The 15864-nt window shown below is 50.0% G+C and overlaps 1 protein-coding gene across 1 annotated transcript; it reads left to right on the top strand.

Annotated features, from left to right (window-relative positions):
• Positions 1 to 6077: 6077 nt before the first annotated feature.
• Positions 6078 to 12477, top strand: Clec3b (C-type lectin domain family 3 member B). The gene is made up of 3 exons (XM_050141685.1): positions 6078 to 6359; positions 9241 to 9339; positions 11725 to 12477. The coding sequence occupies exons 1-3, from the start codon at positions 6251 to 6253 to the stop codon at positions 12123 to 12125; spliced, it is 609 nt and encodes a 202-aa protein (XP_049997642.1). The 5' UTR covers positions 6078 to 6250; the 3' UTR covers positions 12126 to 12477.
• Positions 12478 to 15864: the final 3387 nt, after the last annotated feature.

Genomic DNA, 15864 nt, shown 5'->3' with positions numbered 1-15864 from the left:
TCACACCTGCCAAAGTCCAAGGGAATGCGTGGGGAAAGAGTGAGTTTAGACAGACCGGAGTCAGGGGAGGGGGCACCCGGAGCACAGGACCGAGCTCTGCGTGCCTCTTTGCTTTTCTGGAACTCACAGTAAAGAGCAGAGAAGACGTCTTGCTCCTCAGCGCTACCCTTGTTCCCTTAACCTTGCGGGTTGTCAGCTGTCTCCCATAGGTGCCTCCCATGTGCCCCTTGAAATGATCCCGTCTGTGTGTGTCTCCCCGGACAAAGCAGCCAGGTGTCTCTCTGGAACGTGGGGTTCCTGGTTTTCTTTCCATCCTCAAGTAGCATGAGCCCTGAGAAACCTGAGACCAAGCCCTGTAGCGTGCTGCTGTCCTCCCAAGGCCGACCCACCGCAGGCCCCGAGGGACAGCCAGGGTCCAAGGGTGGGACCGCTCTCTGAAAGCTCTGGCCTTTGAAGGGGTTTGGGAAGTCGGCCTCAGGCTAGGCCACGCTGCTGCTGACACAGGGCCAGCAGGGCTGAAGAGAAACATCTGTGAGGGCTGGGCGAGGGCCAGTTCCTTGCTGGGCCAGAGTTTTCGTGTTCGGGTAGATACGGGTGGGGAGCCCAGATCTTGTTTGGTCTAATTCTTTTAAAAGTTTTCAAAGCTGGGGGTAGGTGGGTGATATGGTTAAATAAACAACAGAAGAACAAACCCCAGGCCTGGAAAGTTACTGTGCTCCTCACCCTCTTCACAGGTTTCTGCCCCTAAGCTTGGTAAGATTATTCTCTGCCCTGGACGTTTAGCAAAAAAAAAAAAAAAAAGACTGCCTTGGGGGGAGTGGAGGACTTAGCACACGTTTCCTTGGAGAAACATTAATTTGTCTGTCCCAGCCGAAACCAGCCCTGCCTGCTCTCCCGTGACCCGTGAGGGGGTGGGGATCCGAATGGCCTTCCGGAGTCGGCTGCAGCTGGTGCCCCACACCTGGGCAGGGAGAGGTGGACGTGAGGTATTGAATGCTTTGCAGACCCAAGATCAGCTTGGTAATAAGTGAACCAGGGTTACTCTTATAACTTGTGCGCCCATGGCTTTGTACAGAAGTTCAGGCTGCACATAAGAGGCCTGATATATAGTCTCTGCTCTGATTGCTGCACCACCAAAGGTTAGAAAACAATCCAGGAAATGGGGCTGGGGTGTAGAGTACTTGCCTAGAATGTACAAGGCCCCAGGTTTAAGCCCAGTACTACAAAGGGTTGGACTGGGGGCGGGAAACTTAAAGGAATAATAGGAAGAAAAGGACAGACGGTGATGTCCAGTTGCTAGCCTCCTGAATGATCTCTCTGTCTCTCTCTGTCTCTCTCTCTGTCTCTGTCTCTCTCTCTCTCTCTCTCTCTGTCTCTCTCTCTCTCTCTCTCTCTCTCTCTCTCTCTCTCTCTCTCTCTCTCTCTCTCTCTCTCTCTNCTCTCTCTCTCTCTCTCTCTCTCTCTCTCTCTCTCTCTCTCTCTCTCTCTCTCTCTCTCTCTCTCTCTCTCTCTCTCTCTGTATAGCCTGGCAGCCCTGGAACTTGCTCTGTAGACCAGGCTGGCCTCAAACTCAGAGATCCACCTGCCTCTCGAGTGCTGGGATTGAAGGAGTGAACCATCATTGCCTGGCTCCCAGCCTGTTCTTCAAGGCAGACTTGAGAGGGCGTGAACCATTTCACCTGTGAAATCCACTGAAGCAATTAAAGAATGACAAACTGCTAAATGGGCTGTCTTGTTAGGGTTTCTGTTGCTGTGAAGAGGGGGTGTGGGGGTTCTAGACAGGGTTTCTCTGTACAACAGCCCTGACTGCCCTAGAACTCTTTGTAGACCAGGCTGGCCTCGGACTCACAGAGATCTGTCCCTGCCTCCCAAGTGCTGGGATTGAAGGTGTGTGCTACCACTGCCCAGCCCATGACAACTCTTAGAAAACATTTAACTGGGGTTGGGTTACAGTTCAAAAGTTCAGTCCATTGTCATCTTGGTGGGAAGCATGGTGGCATGCAGTCAGACATGCTGGAGAGGTAGCCCAGAGTTCTACATCTGGATCCAAAGGCAGGCAGAACAGAGCGACACTGGGCCTGGCTTGAGCATCTGAAACCTGAAAGCCCACCCCCAGTGACATACTTCCTCCAGCAAGGCCACACCTCCTCCAGCAAGGTTATACCTAATAGCACCACTCCCTATGAGCCTATGGAGGCCATCTTCATTGGACCCACTACAAGGGCTACATAAGTAGTGATACATGCTTACATTTAACAAAACACCATTTTGTTACAAATACACAGGGCTGTGTGCTATTCACAACATGGATTTTGGTTTTTTTTTTCTTTTGGTTGTTAATTGTTTTGAGGTCTTTCCACTCTCCCAGAGGACCTGAGTTTAGTTTCCAGCACCTATCCCAGGCAACTTCCAGCCACCTATAACTCCAATTCTAGGAGATCTAATGCCCTCTCCTGTCCTCCATGGCCACATTTACAAACCCATACATACATACAATTCAAAATAAAGATTGATACTTATGTACATATGTAGGTATAACTGCTGTGCTTGTGTGTGTGTGTGTGTGTGTGTAAATATGAGGATATCCCAAGGGAGTTGGTCCTCTCCTTCCACCTTTTGGGTTCTGGGAGTCAGGTGCTCAGGCTTGGGGGCAACTGCCTTTACCTGCTGAGTCTTGCCATCCCCCAAAGACTGAAATTTTAAAATATTCTTCTCTTGAGACAGGGTCTCTGCAATCTAGGCTGGCCTTAAACTGGTGGCAATCCTCCTGCTTCAGCCTCCTGAGCGTTGGGATTACAGACATGAGTTACCATTCCAGGCTTTGAAGCATTCTGAGGTTGATACACTTGCCACTGGTGGGCACAGGTTTAAAGCTGGGTGATAAATTGAGTTCCCCCAAAACAGCTGGAGTCTCCAGCTGTGCAGATGTTTCTGTAGCGACACAGCAGGTCTAAGCCTGGGGAAGCTGTAAGAGGAAGGCCGCTTGTTTGTCCTGGCCACCCAGAACCAAAATAATCACACAGAAACCATATTATTTAAATCACCACTTGGCCCATTAGCTCTAGCTTCTTATAGGCTAAATCTTATATTAATTTAACCCATTTCTGTTAATCTGTATATTGCCACGTGGCTGTGGCTTACCTGGTAAAGTTCCCAGCGTCTGTCTCTGGCAGCTCCATGACTTCTCTCTGACTCCACCTCCTTTCCTCCTAGCATTCCATTTAGTTTTCCCCACCTAGCTCTGTTCTACCCTATCAGGCCGATCCAGTTTCTTTATTCATTAGCCAATAAAAGCAACACATAGACTAAAGGACCTCCCACACCAGGAAGCCCCTATCCAAGACACCCATGATCCTAGTTCTAGAGCAGGCATTTTAACAGCACAAATGGTGTACCAACCTTGTGCCTGCATGGAGCTCTATATAATGTGTGCACACAGACACACCTCTTTCAAAGTACTGCAGGTTAAATGACCAAGGACGCTGCCTGCTGCTTACTTTAACCCCCAGAAGTTGACCTTATGGGTTCAGGGTTCACTTGCTAGATCAAGTAGGAAAGAGTCGCCCTCAGGGCAGGTGAAGCCAATGCTCGGAACTAATGTTTGACAGTCCCTGGTGTGTTTCCACTCACTGCTCATCCCTTCCCTCAAGTATGTTCTGATCACAGCCTCCCCATGTGGACCACCATCCCGATCCCTTCCCTGGCCTGGCCATTGGTTGTCCTCCCTCCCTGCCTTCTCTAAGTGCCCAATAATGCCCACTGCAAACCGCAGGGCACAGCATAGGTGCTTGCTGTGCATCCCTGGGCCCTGTATGGCCATGAAGCACCACAGGCTTGTACAGTTCCTGATGTGCACTGGTCCACTAAGGCTCCCCCATGTTTTACACGCATAGGACAACCTCCCCAACAAACCTAAGGCAGGGTCTTGACACTCGGACCCATTTTGGGAAACATCTTGGACTAACCTATACTTATATATTCCCCCACATCCTATGCTGTCTGTAATGGAGTCAGACCAAGGTGAGGAGTTGGGGATCAAAGGAGGTTTTGTTTGTTTGTTTTGAAAAAGAATTATTAACTTACCCCTACATTTTCTACCCACCCAGTTTTCCTGGAAGCAAGAGTCTTCATTAGGTTACGCAATCACTAGTCCCCAGATTACCTCACTGAGGTTCCAGCTGTGAGACAAACCCTCTCCCACTTTAGGAAGTGAGGGGTGGTGGCTCTTTCCGTCGTTTAAGGGGCCCTGCATATGCTCTGCTTCCAGCTGGATGCCCCACCCTTGGCACCTCCACAGGCTACTGGCTGACCATCTAGGCTCCTTCTGGGCCTGGACAACATGCCCCTCCCCAGCCGGAGAGCAGGGAAAGGCTGATGACATGGTATTGCATTTTTTGTCCTTTTTTTTTTTCCCTTTTGAGACAGGGACTTGTGGCTTTTAACTCCTGAACCTTCTGCTTCAGACTCTCAAACGCTATGACCACAGGTGTGCACAATACCCTGTTTATTTCATGCTAAGGATCAAACCCAGGGCTTCCTGCATGCTAGGCAGGGACTATACCAACTGAGCCACACCCCCAGCCCTGCATTTTATTTTTATGTACATTGGTGTTTTGCCTGCTCGTATGTCTGTGTGAGGGTGCTGGGTTCACTGGAACTGGAGATACAGACAGTTGGGAGCTGCCATGTGGGTGCTGGGAATTGAACCTGGGTCCTCTGGAAGAGCAGTCAGTGCCTTAACCACTGAGCCGTTTCTCCAGCCTCGCATTTTATTTTTTAAAAGGTCAAATTCACTGAAAATTTCAACTACTCTACAAAGAACTTTATCCCCAGAGGCCAATTTTGAACAAGTGGTTCACCTGGGCTCCCTAAAGGTGAGAACGTTGTTGGAGCTGGGGGAGAAACAGGGGCTCAGCCATGGGTGCCTTACATCCCATCGGTTGTCAACTATGTCCTCCCGTGTCTAAGGGTCCAGTCCAGTTTTTGGTGTTGAATTGTGTGTTCATCTCTTCCAGCCTGATGCTATGCTTGTGCTATGGCTCTCAATCTACAGAATCCCCAAACACTGCTGGGCTCACACCATAGGCAGCTCTCTCAGGCGAGCTGTACCCCACTGATGGGTCCACAGCATTCTTTAAGTATTTTGCTTCCTGGCGGTGTGACACGTTTGGGTTCATTTTCTGCCCCTCGGGTAGAATGCTACATTCTGCACTAACATGCCAAGAGGCTTTGCAGCTTCAAGGCCGCTCCAGGGACAGCTGGGAAACAGATGTGTCTGCTTGCTTATGTTAACTACACATCTGGATTTCTCTGAATGTGTTCATGTTCACAGGGACTCGTTGGGAGCTCTGCTTTTAATCATATACTGCAGGGTTCAACAACTTCCTCTTTCTACATGCTCATAAACCCCTTCTCCGAAAAGAAGCCTAGTTCCCACTGTCTTTAGTAGGGTCTGTGTATGTCCTCAGTGTCCCCATGGTCTCTCCTGCTCACACAGTTCTCCCTCCCAGTGCTTGGGTTCTCACACTGGCAGTGCCTCCCTCCAGCCTGCAGAGCTTTGATGTCCTTTGCTTGAACATCCAGGGGACACTGCCCCTGCTCCCTCCCTGACACTGCTACTCCAAGGCCCTCTGGTTCCTTTCTCTGCTCTGGTCCCCTCTTTTGCTCTGTCCCTCTTATGACTTCAGGACAAAATTTTGAGGGGTAAAATGTGAGGGAAGGAAGGTCTATCTTGCATTATTTTTTAATGAAAAGAAGTAACAAAATTACAAAATAATCACAAGCATTCTGTACCACTAAGGCTGCTAGCCTGGTCACTGTCCCTTAGTGGCTGAGTAGTTTGTAGACACTCTTTACCCCACTGAGCCTCAATTTCCCCAACAAAATGGGAAAGGATATTTCTGTGGGTACAGAGACTCATTGAGCCAATGTCAGGCCCAAATAATCACTGGACGATTGAGCAATGACAGCTATTGGCTGTCTATTAGAATCTCCTGAAACGCCGACTTTCCGGGAGGCTAGCCAGGCTGCTGGGTGGTTGTCCACAGCAGTGTAGCTACGGCTCCCAAGCCTTTCTCCTTTGGCAGGCTTGCATCACTTTTTTTTTTTCTTTCCTGTTTTGTGTGTCCTCAGCCAAGCTTTCGGAGGGTTTCCAAGACAGAGGTCGTTGTTTCCACAGCCTTAAGACGTGCAGCCCAGGCTGCAGTGACCACTGCTTTCCGACCCAGGCATTGCAGCCAGAAGCAGCAGTATGGGATTTTGGAGCACCTACCTGCTTTTCTGCCTCTTCTCCATCTTGTCCCAGGTCACTGCAGAGTCACCTACCCCCAAGACCAAGAAAGCCACAAATGTCAAGAAAGGTAAGAAGGGGGCAGCTGCTCCTCCCTACCCTCTAGAGGCAGCCTTCCTTCATCTTCAGGGGGAGCAGTCACCCTTCCCGACACTCTAGAGGCAGCTGCCCTGCTTTCGTTAACTCCTGTTCCTTCCCTTTATGTCTGATTCTGACGAGTCTTCCTGGGACTTTGGTGAAAGAATCTGGTGGCGAGGGTGTTCTCGCAGCAGGGACGGTTGTCAGAACTTCAAGAGTGCCCGACTCTTAGGACGGAGAAGAACCTCATAGAGTTTCTACACTGACATCTGCTCCCCTCTGACACCCGATATTTCAAAGACTTGCAGCCAACGTTTAATAATATAAAATGTATAAAGCCCCCCTGGACAAACCTTTGCTTGGCACACATAGGGGAAATGGGGGACAAGTGGACTCTGACTTTCATCCCAGAGTGAGCTCAGAGTATCTCTGCTCTCCTCTGAAGTGCTGAGGGTGAGGTCATCCTGGGAGGGGTGGAGATGAAACTGCAGAGTATTATGGTCATGGCTGAGGTTGTCACCCCTACAGGACGGAGAGGGTGACAGGAGGAAGAGCTAGAGGTGGAGACTCAGGAACGGTTAGAGCCGGTGTGGAGAATATACAGGCCCTCTGCACCAGCACCTCGGAGCATAGGACTACAGCAAACACACAGAACTCGGTTGATAGGGGGCTTGCCTAGCGTCTTCAAGGAACTGGGTTGATCCCCAGCAACATACAGAACCCAGAGTGGTTCACACTAACCCCAGCACTAGGAAGTGAATGAAGGAGGGTTATAAATTCAAGGTTTCTCCAATTATATAGCAAATTTGAAGCCAGCCAAAATTACAGAAACCCTGACTCAAAAAACAACAAAACTCCAGGGGTTAGAGTTAACATCTTCCTGTCTGAGTGCTTGCCTAGAATGTGTGACGTCCGGGTTCCATGTTCAGCCCTTCAAACAAACAAACAACAACAAACAAAACCGGGGGGGGGGGGGTGCATGTCTTAAATCTCAGTACTTTGGAGGCAGAGGCAGGCGGATCTCTGAGTCTGAGGCCAGCCTGGTCTACAGAGTGAGTTCCAGGCCACACAAGAACACACAGGGAGACCCTGTCTCAAAAACAACCAAAAGCTAAGTTTACAATGTAAACAAAATTCAAAACAGAACTGATACTTTATTAACATCACTTTGACAGAGAGATCTATCACGAGGCATATGTATATGGAGATGAACCCCAGGAGCCTGAGCAATTGACATATCAATAATTATTTGGAAAATTTTAATGGACTGAGCTAAAAGTAAATAAACATCTGTTGACTATGTATAGAACTGTTCCAGAAAAATCTACAAAGATAGCAGAGACTGCTCCTGGAAGGAAACGCAGGGAGCAGTCTGGATTGGGAAGAAGAATTTTTGGATGGTTCTGATTTCTTCAATCAGATCAATATATAATAACTGTCTACAAAGTGTTCATTTTAAAGCAGGGGACTGAATACCTCACATGGTTCTGTCCTTGAGCACCACCAACAATGCCGCCAAGGCATGTGGTGTGAGGGACGTAGATCAAAGACAAGCAGGATTTCTGGATATGGAAAATGTTGCTAGTTTATCAGGTTTTTCCCAGCCTTGTAAATCATGTTGTGGGAAAGAAGAGGATCCGAGCAGGGCTGCTCCTGACTTCAGTAATGACCACGCTCAAGCTCTGGCCATAGATGGCTCCCACGAGAGCTCAAACACCCTGGTTCCGTTTCCGACTCACGTTACCCACATGGTGCCCTGTGCTGGTGTTCCATGTGATTGCTCACAGCGTCTGTGAACCCAGAGGTTGAGGCAGAGATACGGAGTGACCCTGGCTCCAACCCTGTCTGCTGTGCTCTTGTTCCACTGGGTGTTATTTTCCCCACACTTGACAAGTTATATCACTGATTCTTGTACATGCAAGTCCATGTCTTTTGTTTGTTTGTTAATTGGTTTGTTTTCAAGACAGGGTTTCTCTGTGTAGCCCTGGCTGTCCTGGAACTCCCTCTGTAGACTCCCTATCCTTTGCCTCAAGCCAAGCAGAGCTTTTCAAGTCCCACCCTGGGACTTCAGAAAGACAGGAGTCCATGCACAGCTCTCAGCTGACACACACGGTGTCCCTCACCCACACCTGCTGGTGCACATGTCAATCACCGACGCGGGCAGTCCCTATCAGGGATGTCATGTACCATGGAGCAGACGGGAAGAGCATGGCTCTGTGGCTCAGGCCAGCTAGCTGCTCTATCATCCTAGGCAGGTCGTTTAGATCTGGCCTCGGTTTCCTTGTGAAATGGTGAGTACCCAGGATGGTTCTTGCCTGTGCCTTAGGGCTGGCTATGAGCATGGCTGAGGAGGTGCACAGCAAGCCCAAGTCCTTCTGCAGGAGAGCGCTACCAGAAATGGCTCCTCTGCTCTCCCTCAGCCGCACACAACACACCCTGTGCTGTGCCATTTCCCCTGAGCTTCCTCAGTCATTCCAGGGTGCTGTTTTCCTCTCACACTGTGTGCGTGACGAGGTGGAGCTGTGCTGGTGAACGTGTGTCCCTGTCACCCTCAGCTCAGACTGGGGCTCGGTCCACATCCTGGGGGAACTGACCTCTGTGATTTTATGGCCCATAAATGGAGCTGGTAAGGTGGCTGTTTCCCCAACTCCTGCTAATTCCTCCCTGACAAATGCAGGATAGGGAAGCCTGGAGAGGAACCAGAAACAGGCAAAAAGAGCCCACTGGAGTTCCTTAGGCAGGGGACAAAGAGGGAAGGAAAACCAAGCAGCCTAGGCTGGGAGAAGTAATTTCCCCTTGCCTCTTCGGGGCTGGCAGAAGAGAAGGGAGCTGCGTGCCTCAGGTTTTCAAGGCCTCATGCCTCTCTGTCCTAGATGTGGTGAGCCCAAAGATGTTTGAGGAGCTCAAGAACAGGCTGGACAGCCTGGCCCAGGAGGTGGCCCTGTTGAAGGAGCAGCAGGCCTTACAGACCGGTGAGTGTGGTATGACTGTGTGGAGAGACATGCCCAAGAAGGGACCAGGCTGGTAATGGGCAGAAGCGGGGAAGAAGGCCCAGTTTCCAGCCAGTGCCAAGCTCAGGAGCCTCTGTTTTCACATGGTTCCTTGGGGGAGGCTGCCTGACTTACATCCGTATGACCCAGCCAGTCAGGCACAGCTGGGTCTGGTCACAGCTAGAGGGTGTGGAGGGTCAGTGCTGCAGAGGCCATGGGGCACATGGCTCCCCTCCCCTGTACCCACCCTTCCTGTGTGTCTGTGCTAACCAGGCCAGAATTTGTCAGTTCCAATGTTAAACTGTGCCAGCTGATGGGGGCTGGAGAAATGGCACGGTAATTAAGAATGCTATTGCTTCCATAGAGGACAGAGTTTGATTCCCAGCACCACGTCTGGTGTCTCACAACTGTCTGTAACCCCAGTTCCAAAGGATCTAATGCTTCTTGTCCTCCATGGGCACTGCACTCTTGTGCGTTCTCTCTCTCTCTCTCTCTCTCTCTCTCTCTCTCTCTCTCTCTCTCTCTCTCTTTCTCTCTCTCTCTCTCTCTCTCTCTCTCTCTCTCTCTCTCTCNTCTCTCTCTCTCTCTCTCTCTCTCTCTCTCTCTCTCTCTCACACACACACACACCCCTTAAAAATAAAAATAAAGCAAGGCATGGTGGCATACACCTTTAATCCCACCACTTGGTAGGCGAGCCTGGTCTACAGAGTGAGTTTCAGGCTAGTCAGGGTCATACAGTGAGACTCTATCTCAAAGACAAAACAAATAATAATATGATAAATACAATCTTGGGGCTGGAGAGATGACTCAGGCATTAAGAGACCTAGCTGCTCTTCCAGAGAGCCTGGGTTTAGCCCCTGCACCCACATGGCGACTGTATAATTCTAGCTCCAGGGGATCCAATGCCTTCTTCTGCCCTGAGAGTAACCCCACACAGACATGGCGCACACACACAGACATACACATAACATGCACGTATAAAAATCTTTAATGAAAATAAGTACTTTTTAAAAAATTAAAGCTGGGCCAACTGAGGCAGAGGAGGCCCACAGTCACCCTGCTGGGCACTCCAAAGGCCAGGAGAGCCGGCCTTTGTTTTTAGACTGGCTAACCGCACAGAGCTTTGGGGTCAGGCTGGTCCTTCAAGTTGGTTGTCCTTCTCTACCATGGCCTTCATGCAGTGTCTTCTCCCACTCCCCCGTGACCGTGCCTCAGATCCGTGGTGTGTGGTGAGCATACCGTGTGTGCACTTGCCTTGATCTAGGTGTACGATGTACCCGAGAGTGTGATGGGTGTGCTACAGGTCTATGAATACACTTCCGTGAGGCTGACTTGTCAAATCCCTCCGAGATGTGGGGATGCTCCTCCTGACCACCCACTGAGTGGAAGGGCCAAGTGCATGGGGTAGGGGCCAAGATGTACTCCTGATGTATGTGACCCCACAAGTGACACATACCCCATCTGCCTGATGGTTGTTAGAAATCAAGCTACATCGGGTGGTGGTGGTGCATGCCTTTTATCCCAGCACTTGGGAGGCAGGGATTTTGTCTTAAAAAACAAATAAACAAGAAAGAAGGAAAGAAAGAAAGAAAGAAAGAGAGAGAGAGAGAGAGAGAGAGAGAGAGAGAGAAAGGAAGAAGGAAGGAGAGAAGGGAGGGAGGGAGGAAGGAAGGAAGGAAGAAAGTCAAGTTAAACACAAACTGCTACACCAAGCTCACCTCCTAACCTGGGACATCAGTGTTCCACTAAGCACTAGTTCAGAATGCCATTTGGAAAAGTCTGCCTTCTCTTACTTGGGACCTGGCCTGGACAGAGGTCCCCTCTGTGGATCCCCTGTGGTAAAGCTTGCTAGCCCTCAGACTGAGGTGGTAAGTACTAAGTATCTGGACTGTGGTCTCCATTTCTAGTAGGCAGATGCCTGGTACTGTGAACTAGCTAGTGGCTTGATCCTAGAGCGGAGCCTGGTGATGGAGCACAGCGTGGGAGGCTCTGGCTAGTTGGGGAAACTGAGGTCGCAGTCTGGGGAGGGTGAGGAAGGAAGCAGACTCAAGAGAGGTTAAGCTCAGAATAAGCCTGACGCCAGCCTCTGTGGCCCTGGGCAGAGACCAGGTAGGTGGCTTTTGCACTCGGTCTCTGGAAGTCAGTGACCCTGGCTAAGGATCCCTTTGTAGCAGAGGGGTGGTCATTCCCGGACCAGGGCACCAATTCCTCGTGGACAGTAATCTGGCTTCTTCAGTGTCTGCCACGGCAGGGCAGGGTCCTGAAGCGGAAGCAAGCAGGTTTCAAGCGATGGATGGGATGGGATGGAGGCTGGGGACAGTCTGGCTTGGGGCGTCCGAAACTCATGACGGCTATTTCTCCTTTCAGTATGCCTAAAGGGCACCAAAGTAAACCTGAAGTGCTTCCTGGCCTTCCCCCAGCCAAAGACCTTCCATGAGGCGAGCGAGGACTGCATCTCCCGTGGGGGCACGCTGGGCACGCCGCAGTCGGGGCTGGAGAACGAGGCTCTGTTCGAGTACGCGCGCCAGAGCGTAGGCAGCGAGGTGGAGATCTGGATGGGCCTCAACGACATGGCCGCGGAAGGCGCCTGGGTGGACATGACCGGCGGCCGCCTGGCCTTCAAGAACTGGGAGACGGAGATCACGGCGCAGCCCGACGGCGGCAAAGCCGAGAACTGCGCCGCCCTGGCCGTAGCGGCCAACGGCAAGTGGTTCGACAAGCGGTGCCGCGACCAATTGCCTTACGTCTGCCAGTTCGCCATCGTGTAGCCTGACCCCTGGGCCAGGGGCTAAGGGGCGCGGCCTGGGCCAGGGAGGGGTGAGGACCACAAAGAGGCGGGCCCACTGGTGGGTGGGGCTTGTGGGTTGCTAAGGGGCGGGGCGTCGGTGGGCGGAGTCGAGCTCCAGAGAATGGGGCGTGCGAAGTGGTTCCTGGTGAGAGAAAAGCAGATGCAGGGTCCTCAGAGGGGCGGGAGAGACCTTTCTGTCTCGAGTTCCTCCTTGTCTGTTTTTTTAATTTTTTGCAAATAAAGCTGGTTCAGAATCCCTGAAGTTGGCTGGTCGCCATGTCAGGGTGGGGCGAAGATTCCCGGAGCCTGGCACCAAACCCAAGAGAGCCTAATTCACGTTTCCAGCCTGCTTTTTCGTAGCGGCCACGCCCCTCTGTTAGAATACAACACACACTCCAATTCTGGCGGGTATGTTGGGGACACATCCTTTCTCTTGCTGGGGATCCATCCGGAGATGCCCGGGCATGCAGAGATCTGCTGTGAGGTAAGGGATGAATAAGGTTGCCAAGGCTTCCCAGGGAGAAGATGTCTCTATCCTCATCCCAGGAGGCTAGTCCAGGAGCCAAACACCACAGTTACTAACTAGCACTGTCTGGGTCGGCCAGCCAACCAGGGTGTTCTGTATGGCTCCAGATCAGCACAGAACATCACTGAGCCCACCATAGTGCAGGGACTTTAAATATATAGTCTGGTTTAGTTTTATCCACCCAGGACAATATGTGTTACTGTGTCTTACAATAAGGAAGTGCCAGCGTAGGGAAGCTCCGTGGCTCTGGCTGATGAGAGCCTAGTGATTGTGTTTCTCCTGTTCCCCATAGCACAGCCATTCCCAGCACCTTCTGCTTCTGGACAGGCCCACAGTTCCTCGTCAGCCCTCACTCCCACACTGAGGACGGCGCGATTTGATTGACTGGAACGGGAGGCCGCTTGCAGTGACTGTACTCCACTGCCAGGCTGCCTATCGTTGGCACTCATTGTGTGGAATACAGAGTCACGGCAGGGTGGTGAGAGCCATAGCTGTCGGTGTGAGAACATTCAAGGGTGAGGCCTGTACTCAGCATGGTCAGCCAACAGGGCAGCTGACCCCTCATAGTCCTGCTCAGATTTCCCGAGAAGTCGTGGGTCTGGGCGGGCAATAAACATTACCGCCTTCCACCAGAAGATGGCAGTGGGGGAAAGAGAATGACTTCCTGTTCGTCATCTGCCTGGAATGGTCCTAGGTTTAGAGCACCTACACACTGCAAACTCGTTCGCCTGTTCTCCCAGCTCTGTTTGCTCTTTAGAAAAAAAAAAATCTTATTGTCTTATCCAGGTGGACTTTGAGCTCCAGGGTTTATTCACGAAATCCTCCTGCCTCGAAAGGCTAGGATGGAAATCAGAGGGATGCTTTGAAATAGGGGTTTGTTAATGACAGACTCACTCTGAGTCATTTTGCTAACTTAGTGCCTTTTTGTTTTGTTTTATTTTTTCAAGACAGGGTTTCTCTGTGAAGCCCGGAACTTGCGCTATAGACCAGGCTGTCGTAGAACTCAGACATCTGTCTGCCTCTGACTCCTGAGTGCTGGGATTAAAGGTACGTGCCTTCAATCCCAGCACTTTGGAAGCAGAGGCAGGCAGATGTCTTTGAGTTCCCCAACAGCCAGGAATACATTGAAAGAAGGTCTCAAACAAATACAACAACAAAAGGCCTCAAAAATCCTACCAAGAATCCCCTACCCCTTTGTCTGATTGAGAATATCATATTTGCTGGGGATGTAGTTCAGTGATGATTCCTTAGCATGCGTAAGATTTGGGTTTAATCTTCATCAGCACACGTACACACAATTAAAAAATTCACTGGGAGGTGGTGGCGCACGCCTTTAATCCCAGCACTGGGGGGGGGGGGCGGGCAGAGGCAGGCGGATCTCTGTGAGTTCAAGGCCAACCTAGTCTACAAGAGCTAGTTCCAGGACAGGCTCCAAAACTACAGAGAAACCCTGTCTCGAAAAAAAAAAAAAAAAACAAAAACAAAAAAACAAAAAACAAAAAAACAAAGCAATAAGTGAATAAATATAAAAAATTCAAAAGGGAGCAACAGTACTTGGTGCTGGCATGTGTTTGTGATTGGGAGTACATAACTGTGTAAAAACACCATTCCATTCAGAGTGCTTAGGGTTATTTCTGGTGCCTGATGTCAGATCCCTCCTCACCTGCTTTTTATGAGCCAGTGACTCACGCAAGAGCATGGTTTAATTAATTAAAGTGGAGATCCTGGCCCCACTCTCTGAACACCCCCCTCTTCTCCAGTAAAAAGCATGGTTGTTTCAGGCACTGTGAATGCAATCTTCAATGAAGTTGCCACAGCGGAGGTCAAGCTAAGGTCTCACCGCTAGCTGTAGATGAACTCTGACAGTTTCTCTTCCCTGTAGAAAGCAGCTGGTGCAAAGAGCTAAGCTGGACTAGAAAGATGGCTCAGTGGTTAGGAGCACCGCCTGCTCTTCCAAAGGTCCTGAGTTCAATTCTCAGCATCCACGTTACTGCTCACAACTGTCTACAACTGTAGCCCCATGGGATCTGATGACTTCTTTGGGTGTTCAGATGTAGGTGCAAAGAAGACCACTCATAGACATAAATAAATCTTTTTTTTTTTAAAAAAAGAGCTGAGCTGTGTAGTAAGAAAGTGATCTTTGGATCATGACAGGTTTAAACACCAGATCAATAGCAAGGGAAATTTGGGTTTGCTCTAAATGCGAGTTTTCTTTTTTCTTTCCTTTTTAATTTAAATTAAAATTTATTTTTGGGTTTTTCAAGACAGGGTTTCTTTTTACCCTTGACTGTCCTGTAACTTGCTCTGTAGACCAGGCTGGCCTCGTGTTGGGACCATTTGGAGTCCTGGCCTCCAGCTGCTCTTCCCTGCCAGAGATCTTTACTTTCCTTCTGATTTGAGTTACTAAAGGCTGTGTCAAAGTTGTTTACTAGCTCTGCTTCACGAGCACGTTTTGCCTTGGCCTTGAGGATCAGAGGATAATGTTTTCACCTGTTGATCCACCTGACTGTGTTGGGTATGTAAGCCTCCATGGTGCTATTTGAATAAGGGGCTTCTTACCAGTGACTAGAGGTCTCTCTGTCTTTGTGTGTTTCAATCTCCAGCCCCTTGCCCGAAGTTCAAGAGCTGTATGTTAGCACACAGAGCACAGACAGGAGTTGTGCTGCAGCCTCAAACTCACAGAGATCCACATATCTCTGCCTCCTGAGTACCAGGATTAAAGGCGTGTGCCACCACTGAGGGGCACTAGAGTTTTCTTTTTCTTCCTTAAGATTTATTTATTGTCTCAGTGTGTGGGTGCACCCCTGGCGGTCCTGAGTTCCTTGCTCGTGCTCTCTCTCCTTCTGCTCCTGATTTGGACCTTGAGATTTCAGTCCGGTGCTCCAATGTGGGTCTCTGTCTCTGTCTCCTTTCATCGCCTGAGGAAGGTTAATATTCCGGAGGATGCCTATATGTTTTTCTTTGGGTTCTCCTTCTTATTTAGCTTCTCTAAGAACCCGAATCATAGGCTCAATGTCCTTTATTTATGGCTAGAAACCAAATATGAGTGAGTACATCCCATGTTCCTCTTTTTGGGTCTGGCTTACCTCACTCAGGATAGTGTTTTCTATTTCCATCCATTTGCCTGCAAACTTCAAGAAGTCCTTGTTTTTTACTGCTGAGTAGTACTCTAATATGTATATATTCCATACTT

The sequence above is a fragment of the Alexandromys fortis genome, unplaced genomic scaffold (genome assembly GCF_014885135.2).
Source record: "Alexandromys fortis isolate MF-2015 unplaced genomic scaffold, M_Fortis_MF-2015_v1.1 scaffold_44, whole genome shotgun sequence".
Classification (NCBI taxonomy): domain Eukaryota; kingdom Metazoa; phylum Chordata; class Mammalia; order Rodentia; family Cricetidae; genus Alexandromys; species Alexandromys fortis.
The sequence above is the reverse complement of the archived record's forward strand: the minus strand, read 5'-3'. Positions and strand labels throughout refer to the sequence as shown.